The sequence below is a fragment of the Echinococcus granulosus genome, assembly GCF_000524195.1.
Source record: "Echinococcus granulosus chromosome Unknown EG_S00160, whole genome shotgun sequence".
NCBI classification, from domain to species: domain Eukaryota; kingdom Metazoa; phylum Platyhelminthes; class Cestoda; order Cyclophyllidea; family Taeniidae; genus Echinococcus; species Echinococcus granulosus.
In genome coordinates this window covers 30,458-52,424 of record NW_020170540.1, presented here as the reverse complement: position 1 = coordinate 52,424, position 21,967 = coordinate 30,458, and the positions used below count along the sequence as shown (strand labels likewise).

Here is a 21,967-nt window from a genome sequence, read left to right as displayed (position 1 = left end):
AGAGTCACCGACTCGCTTGAATGAAGGGTCTGCTTTAGGAGAAACCTTTTTCACTCGGACTGTGGAATCACAGCAAATGGGTGGGTCGATCTCGCCTTACAATAAAATTGCAACTGACCTAGTTATGACATCAAAATCTTTCTTGGCAGAATTTTTGCTAGTCACTTTTACGCCGGGATCTCCTCCTGCCTTAGCAGTACTCCAATATGGTATGCAATCTTTTAATCCCTAGCTTTTGTGAAAATAAGGGCCTTTTTTATCTAATTAAGTGTATATGGCATGTTTCCTTCCCCTTTCCAGCACGAGTTAACATGCCTGTATGCGTATATTGTGGTAGATCTGACTGTAAAAGGATATTTTTGGTGGCACTTAGACGTGAGTTTGCTCCTTCAATTTGCCTACTGCGGTCTGACAAGGTGCCAATCTTTAAAGCCTCATTGCAGAGCAATAACGAAGTGGTTTTTACCTACAGGTGACTATTCCTCGTTTAACAGAGTTTCATCAAAGCCATACCTAGTAAAGCCTGCTGCGCACCATTGTCCATGCATCTCGTCAAGGCGTGAAGACAGCAGACGGGGAAGTGAAAGGGTGCAAGGAGGACTGTATCATAAAATGTGATCGAAGTGTTTATTTGAAATTTGTATTTAAAATTATTTGCATCCTTCTTGATACGCTTTTGGAAACTGGGAGAGGGAAAGGGAAGCAAGTTTATCAACTTCTCTGTGAGAGAATGAGAGTTGTGCCTTAATTTGAAAATACCGTGATGGTGGTAGAGGCACAAACCTACCAATTTTAAGATGTAAATCACGGAGCTTGTAATGGAAGAATACATGACTTATAATTTAGGGTTTTGTATTGCAAAGCTCTTCAAAGTCATTGCTAACCAGCAAAAAATTGTCATTTGAGTTGGAAAAAATGTTCATCACAAAAAAGTATGAAATGGTCCAGAGTAAAATTGCCAAAACAGCTCCGACGTCTTCAGCGTACCTATTTGAAATGACGTTGCGGTTTGCAGAAAGGTGTAAAGCTTACTCAAAGCTTGTAAGTTTTGTTTGAGTTGGATGCGAAGTAGTGGAATTAATTGTGCTCCCGCCACTTTTCCACGCCTTGAAACCCTTTTTCCATGTCAGTTGGGCCCAATATTAACGCATAATTTCTGCTTTTCCAAGCTAATGTCGGATTCATGGGAAAATGAACACCTTGTGCCTCTTAGCATAGGGCAGTTGGAGAAGGGGCAGCAGTGGAACGCACTGCCAACGTCCCTGTAGGGCCCCGTCTGCTGTAGACCCAAGGCGCTGTAGATGGAATCCGACGTTTTGAATACACAGCCATTAGGACTGAAGTTTTTTCCACGACACAACTCAGTGGTGTGGGTAAACGCTTCTTCTTTTCGTCAGAAATTGCCGAGACGAGAAGTCAATGAGAAAAATGGCCCATTTTAATGAAGCAAGATGCTGCCACTTTGTCATTCATCTCCTCCTGCATCGCATTCAATTATTTAAACTCTTCTGGGTGAATAACACATTTTTTGGCATTAGTGTCAGACAGCTGCATGAAAGGTAGAATAAAGTGTTGGAAAATAAACGCCAGACAGAAGTGGAAAAGGGTAGGATCAGATTTTCCCACGTAGTATTTGCCCTCTTGAGAAAGAACTGGCTCTTATTATGGTAATTTTTATTTTGCAGTTTTTCGTTCATCCACGTCAAATGTTAATTATCTGCAACCTCTTCCTCCTCCTCTTGAGGAGTAAGAATTAAATTATGTGTTTTCTATTATGTCTTGTTTGTATTTACTTACTCCGCTGACTCCTCAGAGAAATAAATGCTCTCATTAATGGTGCAGCCCCACTTCCCTACTTTCGTAGTTTCAGGTAAATACCACAAAGTTATAACAAAGTACATTGTAAAGTTAAAAAGTGGCCGAGGTGATAGCAACTTAGCGTAGCGAAAGTCTCGCCACAAATGGGACGTAAGCAGACACGGTGGATGGAAATCCCACGATGCCAAAGAGGTTTTGTTTATTATTGATACTCTAAGTGCTTTAGGAAGGTGTGTTTTACTTAGGTGATATTTTGCCCTTATGTGTGCCGTAAGTAAGAAAACAGAGAGCGGAACATTCAAGCCGCTTTAAAGCGTTCTCTAAAGGAAATAAGCAAAAATTCTCACCCTCGGATAACTTGCACATAGACCATCCTTTTTTACGGATTGCATAAGTTTGTTAGTGCTGTGGAGTGATTTTACATTTTATCCAAGTGTGTGTTTAGCTGCTCAGACACTTCAGACTTTACAGGTTTTACGTTCGCTCTGCGATATGGTTCTCAAGTCAAACTAGCGATCTCCCGGCTCTACTGCAGCTTATTAAGTAGTACTTTCTCTAATACTACTTTGGCTTATTAGGAACTAGGAGAAAACTTCGAATGCTACGATTGAGCTGCTCAAACTAGAAATTACGTGTTCTTATGGATCCTGAGAGTAAAAGCGTCAAATTTTGGTAAGTAGAAGTGGATGGCTAAGTTGACAAGCCGACCACTTACTTATAGGGTCCTAACCTCCAAGGGCTCTTACTCAAGTTTATGAAACATACTTTTATATCTGCGGCACATGTCAATAAATGATAGTTATTTATAGCAGTGCTGTTTATTAAATTTCCACGGAAGATTCGGTATGGGAGGCTATTTTATTGAAAGCCGATCAAAAGTTAAGTCCTAAGATGTCAGCATTCCACCTGATAGCGCATGAGAACGTATCCCTCGAAAAGTAATGGATTTCCGTCGGTATTCTACAAGAATCACAAGAGCGAGGCATGTACCATGGCTTTAAATGTAGATATGCTACTTAATTAATGAATAATTTTCCAGCAATGTTATATATAATACCGAGGAGGCTCTGATACGTGGGTGACCTCAAAGGTATATATTTTTGGATCGTCGTATTGAGTGATCAAATTCTAGATTGCGACTACTTAATTACAGTCTGTACTTCTTGATGTAAGAGTGCAGACTCTGAGGCATGACGAATCTAATCCGCCGCTTCTAATGTCCACTTGTTTGAGTGAAGTGTGGCTCGTTTGAGTTTAAGCTCGCTCTCTTCAAGGACCTCTTTTCGTGCTGAGAAATGCGTGTAGAGTGAAGCTTAACAGTCTCCCACGTTGGCCTGTCCCATACTAATGCATAAGGCACCGCCTTGCTTAGCCTTCACGATCAATGGGCTGCCAGTGATGTCGACAGGTTTCTTCCTCATCCACGTTAAGCATCGCTGAAAGCTATATCCACTGTGCAGTTTATCAACGGCCACAATTCTAGCCTCACCACAGATCTCGAATTTGGCATATGACCTACTTTCAAAGCAAACTTTGCTGGATATAACAAATTTTCTTACTTGAGACACGGATAGAGTGTAAACAGATTGGCTGGAGATGGATGGGTGGAGGGATGGATAGGTGAATGCATGAATATGGAATGGATATGAGATAGATAGATACGGGATAACCGGGTGTTTACGGGACGGATTGGTAGGTAGATGGATGGATAGATGTCGAATAAACTGAATCATGAGGCGGTGTAGCCACAGACGCATGCAGGAAGGAAGGAAATATTTAGGCCACGATGAAAAGGCCAAGACAGAATCTAGTGGATAAAGCGAATCCACGACGAACCAAAGAAATAATGGAAAGTTTAAGAATGGAGGCAGGACGGACCAAGAGGCGTGACGATAGACGAAAATATCGGTAGTAAATAGGCTTCCGAATTTGGGATGTGTAAATAGCCATATCAGTGGCCGGCCCGATAAGTGAATGAAGAACGGATGTGGACAAAATGAAATAAATAGAACCTAAAAAACCACACATTTACATTTTGTACTTCTAACTTTTCCACGCCAACTCTAATCATTCGCTACGCGCTTAATTTTGGAAGTTAGTGTGTACTGGCATGAAGGCCCAGTTGATTTATTTGTGAAAGGACTGAAAATGGTGCCTACATTTTAAAAGGGAAAAAGACTACTGCAAGAGATCATTTCACCTCCATTTCCTCGCCCCGTAGAAGCTCCATTTTTGCAGAAAAACTACTCACAGGAGAAAGCAGCTACTTCCGCATAAAAGAAGTCTGCCTTCACTCCGGTGGTAAGTAATGGACTTTACTGAGAGCAGACAGACTGTTCTTCTTCTTGACTGATTTAAATCCTTGGAAGTAGTTTGAAGTGAAACGAATGGAATGAAAGACTATTTTAAATACAGGTCTCTGCGCAAGTAGGAAATACTGCCTATTCAACACATGGCTAGACAAAGGTACTCACTTTGACGCCATCGGGGAAGGTCAAAATAAACGCATCGATGGAGAGTTGCTTGAATGTGTACACTATCAAATAAATAAGCAGTATAGTGACCGACTAATTGGTTTACAACGGTGCGATTGGCAGACAAGTTCGAGATAAAAGTGATATAGGACGTGGTTTCTTCTGAAGACAGTCCAATTACATGGTAAAAAGAGCAGAAGGCACCCGAAGTGGATGAGTTGGACTGAGTTTTGATATGCGGCGCGCGGAGGCCCTCTACCCAAACCATGACTTCATGCCCCCAAAAAACTGACATTTCTTTGTGATAAACAGAAAAATTTGCTCTTGTAATTGGGTGAGCCTGACTTGTGTAAGGTGAAGCAGAAGCTAGTTAGAGGGTTAACGACGAGTCTAGTCGGTTAAATAGAGATGCAAGCTACTGTTCCGTACTGTCTCCGTTTGCCTTTCTGACTTCACTTCTTTTTTTCAAAGCACTTAAATATGTGGTTAAAATCTCACAAAGTTCACACGAGGCGAATGTTATCATGTACATCCATCTAGGCTAGAGTACAAACCTTCCCACCGGTTAGTTTTGTGGCATGTAGCATTTACGATGGGCAGAGGATGACCCCAAATTTTGTTTTCTCAGGATGTTTTCAGTTCCATGGACTAGTTTACGTTTATTTCAATATTCCCAAGATTCCCATACTTTTGAGTAATGTTGATACACTTGCGTGGAAACAAAATGCCAAAAGTATTGCAGGACAAATAAGACAATGGCTTGTAAAGGGGAGTCATGACTGCTTTGCCTACTATAAGTTAACCAAATGCATATGTGACATTCTTGATGGCGAAAAGCACCAAAAAACGTTTAAAACACGAAATTCTTCCTCTTTGTAAACAACTTTTTCAGCCTACAGTTCTTTTCCAATACGAGCAAACATGGCTGAGAATTCTACTTTTAAAAGATGTTTTGTCGCTGAAAATTGAAAACTATCAAGTTACCTCCGTTCTATGTCGCATTACAGTTCCCAACTGTCTATTCAATCACATGATCATCTCCAATATCCGGAAGAGGCGATAACCATCGTCTAGGAGAAGATGAATGCGAGGAAACCGGGCAAATTGCATGAGGTGACGCAGTGCCTCCCTCCCAAGCCATCCTACGGTTGCTTTGCGGCATAGACCTTCACCCTGTTAGGAAGAGGACTCCTCCTCTACTTATTGCGATATCAGGTGTTTATGTTGCGCTACTCTTGACAAATCTTCGAGTTGTCTTGTAGCGGGTGGATAAAAATCGGGTCGTGACTGCATGGACCTAAATAAAGGGGTAAAACGGTCCGAATTGGATCAAACGTATGCACGCACACAAAGTGAGGGTGCGCCGAGTTAAAAGATGAATCCGTTCCCTTGTGCCTCACATTCGAGCACTCATCCAACTGCATTGTTATCAATATGACATGAGGACACCCTACAAGTCCTAGTACTCACCTTGAGATCACGGCCTTTGAAGAAAGATATAGATACGCAGAAGTGGTGACCACTCGGATGCACCAAGTAGCAATGCCGGTTGCATCATCATGAGACAAAGACCGGCACATTATCCCACTTTGGAACACAAAAGGATCTTTTGGCAATGGAAGTACGTGGGTTCACCACCGATGACGAAAATAAAGCAAGCAAGTTCTAGGCCAATTCGGTCAATTTATTTGAAAGCTGTGACAAACGGATGAGAAGACAATGTCCAAAAGTAAATGCGGCTCCTACTTCATGTTTTCTTTTGTAGTCATAAAAGTTGCAGTTTGGCTTGAGCGGCCCTTCTATCTATAATCCATTCAAATTACCAGTCAACAATAGGATAATGAAACACGGAGAAGGTTATTAAAGCAACAAGAAATGAAAAATTAAAATCAAATTGACAGATGCTACGTGGAGGCAAAAAAGACATTTTTGGGAACAGCCGCCGCGGTCCATGCACGTCCAACACGACTGCCGTTAACACAGAGGATCTGAGGCGAGGAGACTCGCAGAATGAGGAAATCCAGAGACTCCAATTGATCAAGTTCTTTGATCTTGGTGTCTCTCCCTCCAAATTCATCATCCTCCTCCTCGGCTGATTCAGCGCCTTCAGCACGAACACATGCGTCGAAGGCATGAAGAAGGTGAATAAGACCTGTGGAGACCGTACAGTGTTCGACGATGGGGTCGGGGATTGCTATCACGTCTTTTGTAGAGGGACCTGAGCCCTTAAAGTACCAAAGAACTCTTAACTAACGAAGAAGATAGGAATGCTTTTCTTTGTCTATTAAATCAGTCGTCAAGGCAATTGAAATACTCAAAACACTCAGCTTATATGGTAGTGTTGAGTCATCTTAGTCCCGATCGAGAAGACTGAAACGCGGATGAAATATGGAACGAGTGGACGGCTGTGAATGGGTGGATAGATGCTCATATGGCTTAGGGATTGGAAGCTATAGGGAGGTGTCAGTGAAAGTCGTAGTTACTTAGCTCTACCAATACGATCAGCATGCCCTTGGATTGACTAAAGAAGTTGTTGCTCGATGAGAAGAAGATCAAATCGGTTCAGAATAGATAAGAAGCTTGTTTGAATGGAAGCATAAGCGAATATGAAAATAGACGAACGTGTGGTTGGTATGGTGAACGACTGAACAAATAGGGAAGAAATAAATCTACAGACAGAAAATCTAATGGGTAGTTGGACGGATCTTCGATCGGAAATTGAAAACCTGAGAGCGTCTACGAACGGATGATTGTCTGTTTGAACAGATGGATGATGGGATATTCCGATGGTAGAATGGTCCGACGAAGGAATGAACAGATGCGTTCAAGAGTGTATCACCTTACATATTCAAATTCCTCAGTTATTCATCTCAGTATTATGCCTCAATCCCTAAACCTAACGAGTGAAGTGAGATTGACAAGTAAAAGATCCATTTGATGGGTTGATTCCATAGCCTGATGGCGAACTGATGGAAGGATGAGCGAATGTGTCGGTGGATGAATGGATGTTGAACTTGACGGAATATTAGATAGCTAAATGGATTGATGGATGTGAGAACTGAAGGATATCCACATTCTGATTCGGCAGGGATGTTTCACTACATCAGAAACAAAAAATATTCTGCACAACCATCAATCAAATCGCAATTGGATAAATAAATGGGTAGTTGAGTGGATGGCTGGCCTAATGGATGTAGGACTGGACAAACAGTTGCGTGATTTAGCGGATGAAGGAATGATCGAATGAATGGATGGAAGAAAAAATGGCTATGCGGATAGACGGTAGAACCGCTAGACATACTAAAAGACGAATGTATAGTTGAATGGATCGACGGATGAACGACTGGATGCGCTGAAGGCTGCGCCTCTTCATTATACTACATTCTCCGACCTCTCCTGTTGTTAAATGAGCAAAAGGTTCAGATGGTGAATGGTGAGGAAATGAATATCATGCTGAACGGAAGGATAAGTGAATAAGGAGAAGGACGAGTGAACAGTGCCCGGATGGAATGGAGTGTGGCTGGCCGGCCAAAAAAGGCGAATGAAATTTGCAAGAAATATAGAATAAATGACTATAAGTTCGAGGAACTAAAGGACGCATGGATAGTTAAATTGCTGACTATACTGAAGGATAGATGAACTGTTATATGGTTGGAAGGGTGGATGATCGGGTGGGCTGATGGGCCAATGGATGAATGAATGAATATGCTGAAGATTGACAGAGGAATAAGTGGGTAGAGAGATAACTAAGCGAGTAACTTGACGCATAGGTAGAGAAAGAAACAAACGAATTAAGGAGTAGGTAAATTATTTTATGAATGCTGAAAGTAGAAGAGGAAAACTATCTGAATGGATGAAGAAATGGGGGGAAAGGTTGGACCGATGCAACTGGACCGGCTGCCTTACCGACGCAGTGAAGAATGGAATAACAAATGCATGGGAATAACGAATACTGCACGGTTGATCAACTGGCCAAAAAGATGGCTACTTTCTAACGTGGCAAAGAATTTGACTCTCTAGGGGGCCGAACTAAAGGTCGAAAGGATGGCCAAATGAGTAAGCACCAAAATATAACCCATTCTCCCTACTGAAATCACCAGCCGGGGCATAATATCCTGATAGATTTTCCATCTTATTGTAAAAGCACATCCCTTCATCATCCATCTCTTCCATACCGCAACATGCACCGCTTTGAGGTTGTTTAGCGGCAGACATTTAATGAGGGGTGGCCCTTCCACTGCAGCGTTAGATTAACACATCATTAGTTGTTCCTAAGGGATCCGAATTGAAGTTTTTGTCTCTAAGAGTAAAATGGGATGTGCATATATACAAAGAGAGGTGGATATACGATTTCAGGGCACATTACATCGGCTAACATATTATGCACGGGTTCAGTGTACATCATAACAATAAACCGAAGAAAGGAGCTTTCCTTCCTTACAAGGATGCACCACCGATTGGTGACTTGGCTCCAGAATCGAGGTTCTTAACATATTTCCATGACACCCCATCTTTAAATCCACCAACTCCAAATTTCACGAGAAGCCTCGGCAGCCTTGGAACCGTATCCAATGCAGTTTGCGAAGCAGGTAAGCTTAAACCATATCTACTGGACTTAAACTACATTTTATGGTTTGAAGGTTCGAAGGAAGATAAAATGGTAGAAAGTACAATAAAGTGTGCCGTGCCGATAGACCGACGCATCACACGGATGCCTCGTAATGCAGGCATAGAAAAAACCGCATGATTTGTAATTTATACCATAATAATAAGCCTAGTGCTCCATCAAGTACCTCGTTACTTAATGAAATTAGTAACACCTATTTATTCCCACAGTCATGAGAGCACCAAATTTCAGACCTTTTCGGAACTTGGATGCTGAATCCTGACTTAATTACTAACCAACCTACAGTAAAAGCTAGGCTCCAGCATCTCAATATGGAGAATAAAATGCAAATGTAAATAACTAGAGTAGACAGTGGGCGGTCACCTTTCCAATCTGGAATATCCGTAAGACCAAGAAGGCGCCCTTAGCATCCACCAACAGTAAATTCAGTGTGAGCTCGCTGTCAGCTGGTAAGGAAGCCACAATTCCACCACAACATACCACACCCGGGTTGGAACCCTCGGCCAGCTCTGCAAAAGTCTGATAGCGAAGACTGTGGTAGGGACCCAGGAGACGATTCATGGAATTGGTGGAAGGCGAGAGAGTGGAGATCAAAGAAGCAACGCGTTTTCGAGTTGTCTTAGTTGTGGTATTGGTTCCAGTGGCGTGGACGGCTGTATGCATCTTCCTAAGGGCGTTAAGACAGCGAATTGCATTGATACGTGGCGCAGGCCAGGCGGGATCCAGAAGAGCAGCTCTAAACCAGTGGGCTAGAGCCCCTGAGAAATTGTCCTAGAAGGGAAATACGTCAATCTTCTTCATCGATTTGAACAAACCACTTTGTCGTTTCTGGAATGGATATTCGATTAGCTCAATTAAAACACCTTTGACACCAACATTGCAGGTGGTGTTCATGACAAGCAGGGGCTTGGATTTACAAATAGAATGTCACCATAAGACTGTCTGCGGAAAGCTGTCGTCAAGTTACGAATCACTTTCACGACTAAAATTCAGTCAATTGATGGCTCAGCAAGAACAGAACTATTTTGTGGAGCTTGCAATCCCAATGGACGGCTATTCTTTTTCTTTTTTTAAATCTTATCAAAAATTCCGGATATGGCGAATAAAAGGCACAGACGGCTCCAGCTCCGAATAGAAGCAGTCGTCCATGGCTGAGCCGAAAAAAAAGCGAATAACTTGACGCACACTACCATGCCTCGTCAGTTTTGGAAAAGGAAAACTAACAAAATAAATTCCTCCACAATTAAAATATTTTTTTTGGGCATGGACAGTAAGGGAACATCTACCATGTGGCACATGACTATCAACTGTGATGGTCTGCCTCTCCAATTAGGTTAGAATCCGGCAATGAACAGTGGCGATTTGATGCCCAAATGGCCAACTCTTCAGTCCCGATACTACGAACCTCCACTCCCAACCCTTCCGAATGTTAAAGGTAAATCTTTTACTACGCTGATATTTGCTTACTACGCCCTCAAGGGAGATTCGAGATGCTGAATCAGTGGGAAAGATGAGTAACTCCAATGCACATGAAAAAAAACAGTCAAAATTCTTTAACTGATTGTCAGATCTTCATTTACTAGTATGAAAGCATCTACAACGGATGATTGAATTGACAAAAGCATATTAGGAGAGTTGAAACAAGGTGAGCTCTCAGTAAATCACTCCAACCTTAAGCTCCATAGGCAAGTGACCAGTAATCGAGGTGACGTCAGGCTTGAATGATTTTAAAATGCCTCTTACGGGGTTACATATGGTATTTACGTGAGGATGAGATTTAAAAGAACAAATGATATCCACTCCACGTCTACAAAAAGACTAATGAAATTGGGAAACAATTGGAAAGCAATGAACTGAAAAGTGGCAAGCATTAACATATGAAAAATAGTAGCTCCTAAAATTCTTTTAAGTTGGTTTTTGCTAAACAATCCTGTCTTGAGGCAAATGTTTCTACAAGTAGCAGTTGCATGATATTCACTACTCATGGTGTCATTCAGCCTTGAGCAGTGAGGAGGCAGTGAATCTCTTTGCCTTACAAATGCAGTTAGCAAAAAAAACAAAACTGTGTAAACTGGAGTCTACGAGATCATATGTCTTCCCGCTTCTACAACAGTTCAGTAACTACCATCCTAGGTCTGTGGGTGATTCCTAAAGCAGTGGGTTCATTGTGGTGGTCACAGAAGACGAGTGATAAAGGGTGCGCTGAGGACGACACTCAAAAGAAGAATGAGGACACACAGTAGCTTGGGGTTAGTGCTTCAGTCTCCACACCTCTTCCTTCTGTCAATGAAGAGTGGCTTCACGATCTTCTTCCAGAATGATATGTAGCGAGTGGATCGTCGGGGAATAAGCAATAATATTAGTAATTTGACAATTGTCATCAAATCCTGCTACCACAAATTCACCAATTTTGCGAGAGCCTTATTGAGGCTTGAAACGGGTTGAACTCACGTCGTAGACCACGTAAACTGAAATCACATCTCGAATAAGACAAAAACAACAGCCTGTTGATGTGAGTTAGAAATTGCGGAAAAGTGGTAGAGTTAACCAGGGATATTAAGCAGACAAATTGGCACACATCTATTCTTCTTAACGCATATGAATGGTTGGAATTACAAAATACATTATTTTGCTGAAGTAAGATAAGCCAAAAGCTGCACGAACTATTTCAGTCACCTAGTAAAACTGATATAAATAGTGACTCTGAAATTCAGCATTACACAACGAGATGGAACAAGCCACATCCAACGACTGAACGGAAATCCCTTTCGATGGTTTCAATATACCCCAGCGGTCGGTGTCGCATCATTTCAACCCCAAAACAAGCGCTCATGGTAGATATTCCTAATGTTTGAGGTTGATCTACACCGCCTTTGTCCACTGCAGCTGCTCTCATCTTATCTTGATCGTCCATTACCTTTGTCTCAGATAAAGTGATCATTGAAGCATGCAATTCAATTTTTGACAGTGTTAAAATTGCACAACCGAATCGACCCTCTCAATCTACAAAACAGGAATTTTAAGTAGTATCGACAATAATATAGAACTGCAAATTCGGCATGGATCGGAAAAGTCGGACAATCATTCGACGGCTTTGACATGCTCGAATAGTTGGCACTGTTTGAAGAGAGCGAGAAAACATCTTCACTCACCGCATAGTGCATTGCCGCAGCTCGATTAAAGTGGAAGTGAGGTTGCCCGACAACCTCGGGGTACTTTGCCGCCTGTGCGAACGCCACCAGAGATCGACTGAGAAATCCTCCACCCTCCGCATCTACCAAGGATGCCGTAAATAAAGCGTTGCCAAGGCACTCCCAGGCCTGACCAGAGTCCGGCCGCTCCCGTACAGCAGCGTGAGCGAAGCGCAGCGACACCGCGACTCCACCATCATCACAACCTTCCACGAAGTTCGAGAATTCTGCGGACGTCAGGAAGTTTTGACGTACAATGGTTTCCTTCGGTAGCTGACGCAGTAGCATGGAAAGGCGCCAGAGGACCTCTGAATTATGTTTCTACAACTAGTGGTAATCATGAAATGAGCCTACGTCTAGTTTGAAAGCTGTTTGAAGTAGTGGGAGAGCACTTTCTGGTCCACTGGTCATCCATTCGTACTCACCTAGTTCACACCAGGCATCAGAAAGATTAGAATCCAGTTTAATGGCTTTTCTAAGTGTAGACTTCACCTCTTCTGTGTCCTGAGCGAATGGAACTGTCAAAGTGAGAGCTTTCCCCTTTAAGAGAAGCGTTCGAGCCTTTTGAGCAGTTGAAAGATCGTGGCTGTGTAGGACTTTAGCGACGAGATCGAGGACGTGGGAGACCCGAGTGGCCATCTTCTCGGCTTTTTCTTCTGATATCTGCACAACTTCGCGGATAAGGGAGATTAAGTCGCTTTCCAGGGAAAAGACTTTCTCAGGATCTTCAGTAAGATTTTCAAAAGATAGTCGAGTGTTTTTAAGGATCCAAGTATCGCGCAATCGAAGCAGCTCATCCACAGTTGCCTCGAGTTCCTCCATTCCTAGAGAATTAAAAAAGAGGAAGCAATCAGCCTGTCATTGAGAGAGGCTAACAAAAAGAGAAGGGAGTAGAATTTCCTTTATTCAGTAGACAGAGAATGAATATGCTCGGAGAGATGGTGACTCCAGACATCGACTAGGCGAGCTCGTTGATGTTTTAGGTTTTCAAAAGTCTTTTCGAAAAGAAGTAGTGTAGCACCACCGCGATCGCACATAGAAAGCTCCTCAGAGGAGGAAAAGAGAGGAGTAAGAAGGATAGCGAGATCAAGAGAGTGCTTCAGAGTGGCGACGGCGATGTCTATACAGTATTCCAGGTCGACACAACGGACGACGCATGCATTCCACTCATTACGAAGCCTTGTCAGTTCGTCATCGAGAGTTGGATTATTTGGCTGTGTCGAATAAAGTTGGAGAAGCTGGTGCTGGTGTGACTCCAGGTGTACCAGGTTGGCAACGTGATGTTCCAGATCAAGCAGTAGTTGAGAGAGAAGAGAACTGGTGGAATCAAGTTGAAGTTGAGCAATTGAAAGAATGGAAGGAAGTTTAGATGGTGGCGGTAAGGATGTTTGAATGGGTTTCGTTTCACAGAAGGTAGGGAAGAAAATTTCAGGAGAGGCTACTAAAATATGAAATCTGCAAAAAGGCCTAAGTGACTTGAGGAGACGAAGAAAACGTAGGAGAGCCTACAAATAGATAAATGCGCAACAAAATTCGACGAGGCAAAAGCCAATGCAATGAAGTTAACAAGGCAACAATGTCAAATATTCAATAATTTGGAAGCCATGTTTTGTTAAAGGTAACCTAATCGGGTTCTCATATATGTACCGCAAATCACATCGAAAGATGAGATATACAAGTATGCGATCTAAGTTCACAATTTCAAGTCGTATCATACAAAGTACAAACAGCAAAAAGAGAACATGACAACAGAAAGTCAAAGGATTTGAAAAGTCGCGGTACAGGAGCCAATCATAGTTAAGAATATTACTTCAGGAGAAATGCCAGAGATAACTCAAAGCTTATAACGTACGTTGCGACGAGCTATGAAAATTGCTGCTTTGTTTCTAGGTGAATCCCTTTAAAATCACTCGCTGCTTCAGTTGAACGCACACAAATAGCATTTTTTTTAATCAAAACACTTCGATGAAATTAGTAAATAAGTAGGTAACCATACAAGTGCATTATCCAATGAAAATAAACTCGTGTGTTGGCTTTTCAAAAGAAATTTTTGTTGTCCTTTACTGCATAAGGCTTGCACGAATCAAGGAAAGCAACAAGCAAGCAATGCAGCTGCTTTTATAGTTCCAGAACCGCCAATATCATTCAGTACAATGCGCAGATACAGTAGTTAGGAGGGCAGGATTTTGTGGATTCCTGACTACTGAGCGCATTTTGCGAAAATTTAGGCTATGAAACAATTTTTAAAAAACTAAATTACTGCCCGTTTATGCATACAACGGTTTACATCTTTCACTTCAACAACAATTTTAAATGTAAAATATCACAACATCAAATGATCCAAAAAACTGTGTTTTTATAGATATTTAAATGTATCAATGTGTTTCAACGAGTCAAGTTGTACAGTTCTCCGTGGCGTTCCTCCAAATTTCGGTGGACCGTTCTGGACTTTCTCGGTCTCCTTTCTTGTTTAATACTGTTCTTTCCTGAGATTTAAAAATGCCGAGGATTAATATAAAAGGCGGTGTTTGGAGAAATACGGAGGATGAAATCCTTAAGGCTGCTGTCATGAAATACGGTAAAAACCAGTGGGCCCGTATTGCTTCCCTTCTTCACAGAAAATCTGATAAACAGTGCAAGGCCCGCTGGTATGAGTGGCTCGATCCAAGTGTCAAAAAGACAGAATGGAGCCGGGAAGAGGATGAGAAACTTCTCCACTTGGCCAAATTAATGCCCACTCAGTGGCGAACAATCGCCCCCATCGTTGGTCGCACAGCGAACCAATGTCTTGAGCGCTACGAATATTTGCTTGACAAAGCACAGAACATTGATATGAGTTCTCGTGATGACCCACGCCGTTTAAGACCGGGAGAAATCGATCCGACCCCCGAGACTAAGCCCGCACGGCCGGATCCCGTGGATATGGATGAAGACGAGCTGGAAATGCTCTCGGAAGCTAGGGCTCGTCTGGCCAACACACAGGGTAAAAAGGCTAAAAGGAAGGCTCGTGAACGGCAACTCGAAATTGCTCGTCGTATGGCAATGATGCAAAAGCGTAGGGAGCTGCGGGCTGCTGGTTTGGCTTCTACTATTGCACCTCTGGTTAATAAGAATGTATTTATTGACTATAACCGTGAAATTCCATTCGAAAAACAACCACCCAAGGGTTTCCATGACACGAGTCGTGAGTTTCCTGAATCAAAGCCCATAAATTTTGATCGACTACGCCTGGGGGATATTGAAAAGGAGCCGTTTATGGAACGGGAAAAGGTGATTGCTTAGACTTCTTCTTTCCACCGCTCGCGGTACTTACACTTTTTGCTAAACGAGATTTATTTTATGAACGTAGCGTGAGCGAAAGAAGGATGCTGAACGTCAAGCTAAGCGATTGGAGTCGGATTTACCTGGTGCCCTGCTGGCCCGTGAGAAGGATAATGGTGAACCTGTAGTTAAGCGCTCCAAATTGGTGCTTCCCGCGCCACAAATATCTGACTTGGAGTTGGAAAACTTGGTCAAGGTAGGACAGGCGGGTGAGAACGCGATGAGAATGGCCCTGGAGGACTCGCGTTCTGATGCAGTGGCAACACAGACGCTTCTCTCGGAGTATCACAAGGGCGGTGGCAATGATTCAACCTTTGCAACACCGCTTCATCTGCTGGCTAAGACGCCTCAAATTGGGACTGACACTATCATTCAGGTGGGAGCCTAGTTGCATTGTTTCATGGGAACCAAAACTGTGTTTCGGATTTACCATTTGTGTTGCTTCTTGTACATTCATTCCTTAGAATGTAGTTTCGTGGTTGCAGTTTAGTCGAGCAGGAGTTCTTTCACTCATTTTCATTAAATATGGTTTCTACAAATTCCTGCTTTATCTGCTATTTTAACTGTCATTTAACAATGATTGTGAAAGATGAGTATTTTGTGTTGGTGCAATGTTCGCTGTTTGAGCTCGCACTGTCATTATTCGATTGCTATTATTTTTGGTTTCCTTGTGTTGATTGTAACACGCCTTAATTCAGTTTGAATCAGGTTGTTTTTCTGAAGTGAAGCATTTTGATGTGACCCCACGAATCACAAACCTTTGCGGAGGCGCTTGAGCTTGTGATCGGACAAGATTTGGCTTTTGGATGAAAGGACTTGGTTTTAAAGGTGCAGAGATTTCAATCGACTGCCATCCTTACCGGAGATTCTCTCATTGTCTGCCATCAATTATCGCTTGGGTGCCACCAAATTTGATTTTTACAGTGTGTATAGGTACGATCACAGTTTTTCTTAGTGATCGCGCTCGGGAATTGAAATGCTTTTCTGTTATTTATGTAACCTTTGGGTAGAGCGTTTGAAAAACTTGCGTGTCAAGGATAAGTGATGCATCTCTATGCTTGTTTTTGGAAGGTGCATTTAAATTTCGTCATGGTTTCTGTTTGAAATGGTGAGTTTAGCTGACTACTCACTGTTATAATTCAGGTGCCCAGGTGCCTTTCAAATTTTTCATCTAACTTATTCTTTTAGTGTCAAGCTGGAAGGCGATTTTTTCTCCTTTTCACTAAATACATCTAATTCAAGCCTTGAAATACAATTGCAACTGATTATCGTGGCATTTTCAGTAACGTAGACCTTTAAGGTTACCAAGTAAGGTCGTGCGATCTTTTTTGTCCTTTTCATTGGGCTACACCAAGAGCCGTGCTAACTTTTATCGTCATCAGAGTATCACGACTCCAAAAGTTACTTTTGGCTTTAGTGTCGTCACTGAAGAAGCTCCGAGTCATATCAAGCTTTAAGTATATTATTTATCAACATGGAGGGGGATATCATTTTGGATACATGCCATCCATTCTCTCTCCTTTTGAGGTTTGTTTTTAGTTGTTCTGCTTTGGCCGTAATATGGTGCTTTCCCGAGGTGGGATTAATAGTCATACAACTATTTTCCGTTACTTCTGGAAAATAATTGAATCCAACGACTGCGTCTCATGAGTTGCAACGGGACAGTCTATCTCAAACCCTTTGAACTACTTTTTGGGGGCTTCTTCAACTTGGTCGCTTCCAGTTGGAATATGACATTACCCACCCTACTCGTACTTTTAAAACCAGATTGAGTAAATTACCGTGTACGTTCACATGGTCAGGGAATCGGGATTTCCTTCATTCGCATGAACTCAATTAGAGCCTACGCTTCAAGGGCGAACCTAGTACTTTTGAGCAGCGCACTGAAATACCACTGTCCCTTTTTCTCCTTCCGCAGGAAGCGCAGAATATTTTGGCTCTGCAACAAGTGCAGACACCGCTAAAGGGTGGTGACAATACAGAACTCTCCACTGGCGTGGTAAACATTGTTGGGGCTACGCCACAAACTCGCCATCTGCCTACCCCGAACATCCTGTTGCCCAACCAGCTTGCAGCTAATACGCCATTTCGGACACCTCAAGTTGGAGGTCAGTTCTCGGTCCTTCCCTTCTCTCCTTCTCACCCTCTTTATAATCGCTTTCCTCTCATGGCCCACGGTACCTCTCGAGTGTCTTCCCCTTTTCGGTTTTGTTAGCATATCGCACTTCGCATCATTACCTGTTTTCTCCTAAGGTGTTCGCTATTTACGAAATCTATTGGTTATAGGACCATTTTGTTCCTCTTTCTCTTGGTTCTAATTCTATATCGTTTTTCTGGTACTTCCAATGTTTATTAATTTTTTTAGCGACGCCAGGGGGGGCGAATGATGTGACGAATCAGACGCCGCGCCGAGACTATCTTAACATCAATGAAGCGGGCGGCATGGAAGTGCGTTGGTGATTGCATTTGTCTTAAACTTTCGAGGGCATTTGTGTGCTCCTGCCACATTAGCGTTCCCTTTTATGCTCGCAAAACTAAACGTTTTTCAGGGTCCACAGACTATGACCACTACCAGTCTGCAAAAGAAGCTTGCACGCCTGCCTCAGCCGAAAAACAACTTCGAAATTAGCATGCCCGATGAGGCGGAGCTGGACGCAGCAGAGCAAGCGGAGGCTAGCGATTCCGCTACAGAGGGTACGTCTGCCCACGTGGCGGATCAGGCGGAAGTGGATCGAGAGGCGGCAGAGGCGCGCAAAGCGGCTGCTGACGCCGCGTGGGCGAAGCGTAGTCGGGCGTTGCAACGTGGACTCCCGCGCCCTACATTTGTCAATAATGCGGTGCTCAGACCACCTCCTTCCACACCAGCGGAGGAGATTTCTCTCACGGACCAACAGAAGGTGATTTCACCTCTTCATCTTTCCCACTGTCAACCTTTAGGCCTAGCTCCTGTCATTGGTGCTTGATTTACCGTTTCTTGAGATTGGCTAATCTTGAAATTTGAGTTTGTGATTTTGGAAAAATCCTACTTTGTTAGCGACAAGTGGGTTTCGGAAATCCAAGCTGCCTTAACTGACGATTCGTTCGGATTTTTGAAGATTTCTTTGAATCAGTAAGTGCTATAATCTCCACGCCTTTGGTGTTCTGTTATTCTTAAAATTCAGGCTGCGAAATGCGATCGTAATCCTATCTGGCTTAATGCGGACATCAGTGTAGGGATTTTCTTGTAAATGCATTATAAATTCTACCTGTTTGTCGGAACTCAGATAAACCCAGTTTCGGAAACAAAAATCCACACATACAATGACCGTTAGTCATCGCTCTCGATTTCGATAAATCCGCTAGTTTCTACAAGAAATGGTTTTTACTGCACTTGAATCGAAAGAATGGTTTGTGCTTTTGTGACTTTTCTAGCTGAATTGTCACGATATTGGGTAGTTTAAAATTATGTCTTACATTTCTAAGTGGTTTTAAATAAGTAATGAACTCATTTTACAAATGTTTAATTTGGTGCGCGCTTATACACTTTTCTCAATTGTACCAAGTCGTAACTAATGGAAACGGCCAAATAATTATGTTATGGCTGCGTTAATACCAGTGAAATGTGTAGCAACAACACTCTCAATACCCATTTTATGAAATCCTTAGGCTGAGGAATTGATCAAAAAGGAGATGCTAACGATGCTGCACTATGATAGTCTACACAATCCTCCCTTCACCCTCCTCGCCGACCTTTCTCGCAACACCGACGGGAAGTTGCTCAGCGCCGTGGCACAAAAAAAGCGTTTGCAACAGGTCAACACTACTCACGAGGCCTTTCTCCGCGACTCGGAGTACGAGGAATTCTCTGACGAGTCGCTAGCTCAGGCGAGTCACTTTTTTTCCATTTCATGAGTCTGGAAGACGTGGCTCAAATTGTTGATTGTTGAAGAATCTGCAGGTCCACTTTTTGTCCGCAGTTTTACAAGTAGGAGTCGTTGAAACACTGATGCTTCCACATGATTCTCCACCGATGCTTTCCTTCCCTTAAAGTCTAGAGGATCCAAAAGGTGGTTTTAAATCTAGACCGTAAGTTGAGAATCGCATTAGTGTTTTCGGTGTACAGGCTTGCATGTGAAAGTGGACGTCGTCCAGCAATAAACCCAGTTCAGTCATAGATGTTGAACGAATTTTGTGTTTCTATTCTCCCCCTCTTTGAGGTCCTGGGTTTCGTCCGCTGTGGAGATTTTTTCCTTGGTGATAGACTAGCTGGGGATTTTGTTAACGAATAAATAGCAAAACAAACATTGTCTAATAGAAAAGTGCATTTACAAATAGATGGATTTAGAGACACCCAAATTGGTAGGTGGATATGAAGTGGCTGCCTGATTAGAGGGATTAATGAGGCGATCTGGTACTGATGAGTGAATCATAGCTGGATAGATGGATTTGTGGTGGGTGGTTGGTGAAGTTGATGATAGAGTGGTCTTGAAACAATTCCGCTTTGTATTCTACAGCCACGCGAAGATAAGGCCTTTCTCTTCTCCATTATTCTCTCTGATAGATGGATTCTTTTAAGAACTGTTGGACGTCTGAATTGGTGGAGGATTAGTAAATGAATGAGTGGTAGCTGGATGCATTATTTGCGAATGGGCGGGTAGGTTGATGGATTAGACGGATCAGGTTATCATAGAGCGGTCTTAAAGCAAAGTTGCGTGGATGAATTATTGGTTTTGCGGATTATCTGACGATTCGGTTCTTTATTGGGGATTCCTGGAAGGATGGATTTGACATGTCTGGACCGCTAGGCGAGTTTCAAGTTAATAGATGATTTCTGAATGGATATTTGTCGTGATGTATTTAGAAGGAGGTGATCCCACTTGAATTGATGAGTGTGTAGAAAGTAGAATTTGGGACGAATGGGGAAGACCGCCGTCTGGACGTTCTTGTTGACTTCCTTATTCCTGTTACTTCTTTTTTCTATAAGAACTAATTCTTAAATCCATATCGTTTACAAATAGTCTACATTATCCGTTGAGAACTAAGAACGCCCAGCCAACTTTTGGGCTTTTTGGAAGTGATTCCACCGCCTTTCAATCTGTTTGGTCGATGCAAAATATTGCGTAGTAATGGACTGGGTAGATAATGAAGCTATTTGCAGGTTGGAATTGCATTACGCGGTGTATTTAATCACCGTAGAGCCCTTGTGTCTACTCACTCCCTTCTCGCAGGCCGCGGCAGCAATTGAGGCGGAGACGGCAGTGGTGCGCGGTGCGATGGGCCATGGGGAGGTGTCGGGTGAGGCGTATGCGCGGGTGTGGGAGGAGTGTCTGGCTCAAGTGCTTCACCTTCCCCAACACCACCGTTTCACTCGCGCCAATCTCGTGCCCAAGGCGGAGCGCGTTAGTGCGGCTGAGCGTCGCCTTGAGATGCTACGCGGTCTTATGGCTGAAGAAGCCAAAAAAGCTGCCAGGCAGGAGAAGAGATTGTCTATTCTTCTCGGGGGCTACCAAGTAAGTGGTTTGTTTTTTTTCTGCCCATTTCGCTACTTAGCTGGCTGGCTAGTTATTATGCAGCAGGTGGCAGTCTGTCTCCCATTTCCACTTTAATTTTCTCTTTCCGCGATTTCACAGTCACGTGCTCAAACCCTCATCAAAGCCATTCAAGAGTCTGTGGAACAGATCGAGCAAAGTCAGATTGAGCTGACCTCCTTGGAGCATCTGCGTCAACAAGAAATTGGTGCCATTGTGAGACGCACTGAGGTGTGTCTCTTGCTTTTCCGCATCTAGACGATCCATATTCCCTCTGTTTAACCATGTCACATCCGCTTATTCCAGATGCTCAAAGTCGACGTTGAACGTCAGAGAAGCCGTGAAACACAGTTGCAAAAAACCTACGCCCAAATGGCGCGTCTGAGGGAGGATCAGGTGGCCGGGGTGGAAAAATTCGACGAAAATGCGCCCACTCCACCACTGGTATCACCACGCGCAGACGCCGAGGTGCCGGAAAAGGATGCGCAGAAGTACTACTTCTCTACCACATTCTCTATTGCGATAGTATAGGCACCGGTGACTTCCTTTTGGGCCTGTTTTTTAGTGATCTTGGTGGATGGACAACAATTCAGCAGTCGGACGAGGAGTTGGTGGAAGAGAAGAACGCAGGCGCTCAGACGGATCCTGTGCCATTACCAGAGGCCATACAGGTTGCTAGAGGAGGTGGATTCAGTGTGGATTTGGATGAAGAAACTTAGATGGAGCCTCCATTCTTCGGTAATTATGTTATTCGTCATTTTTTGCCCATTTGTAACTAGAAAATATATCGTCTAGACCCCGCGTGTATGCTTTTTCCCTCCGTTCTTTTTCTGCCAACTGTCAGTGGATGTATGCACGTTCTCTGCGGCTTCCCTTAGTTCAGACTTACTTTCGATCTTAAGTCTCCAAGGCCGCGGGCTATTTTCTTAAATTTAAGCCGTCTGCCGGAAGGGCGCGATCTATTTATTTTGCATTTCTCTCCCATCTACCAGTCTGTGTTGTGTTGATTCTACGATGAAATAAACTCGT

General features: G+C 43.1%; 2 protein-coding genes across 2 annotated transcripts; one reads left to right on the top strand and one right to left on the bottom strand. All coding sequences in view use genetic code 11, as the record gives it.

Moving 5' to 3' along the window:
* Positions 1-6,196: 6,196 nt before the first annotated feature.
* Positions 6,197-14,323, bottom strand: EGR_09673 (Tetratricopeptide repeat protein; the record flags this gene model as incomplete). The annotated part of the gene is made up of 6 exons (XM_024498922.1): positions 6,197-6,517; positions 9,283-9,690; positions 12,072-12,383; positions 12,465-12,934; positions 13,132-13,551; positions 14,263-14,323. The coding sequence occupies 6 exons, from the start codon at positions 14,321-14,323 to the stop codon at positions 6,197-6,199; spliced, it is 1,992 nt and encodes a 663-aa protein (XP_024346661.1).
* A 286-nt stretch (positions 14,324-14,609) lies between these two features.
* Positions 14,610-21,657, top strand: EGR_09672 (Cell division cycle 5-related protein; the record flags this gene model as incomplete). Its single annotated transcript, XM_024498921.1, has 10 exons — positions 14,610-15,380; positions 15,460-15,807; positions 17,350-17,608; positions 17,797-17,879; positions 17,981-18,328; positions 19,077-19,299; positions 20,607-20,920; positions 21,041-21,169; positions 21,245-21,429; positions 21,504-21,657. 10 exons carry the CDS (start codon positions 14,610-14,612, stop codon positions 21,655-21,657), a joined length of 2,814 nt encoding a protein of 937 aa, XP_024346660.1.
* Between the last annotated feature and the right edge of the window lie 310 nt (positions 21,658-21,967).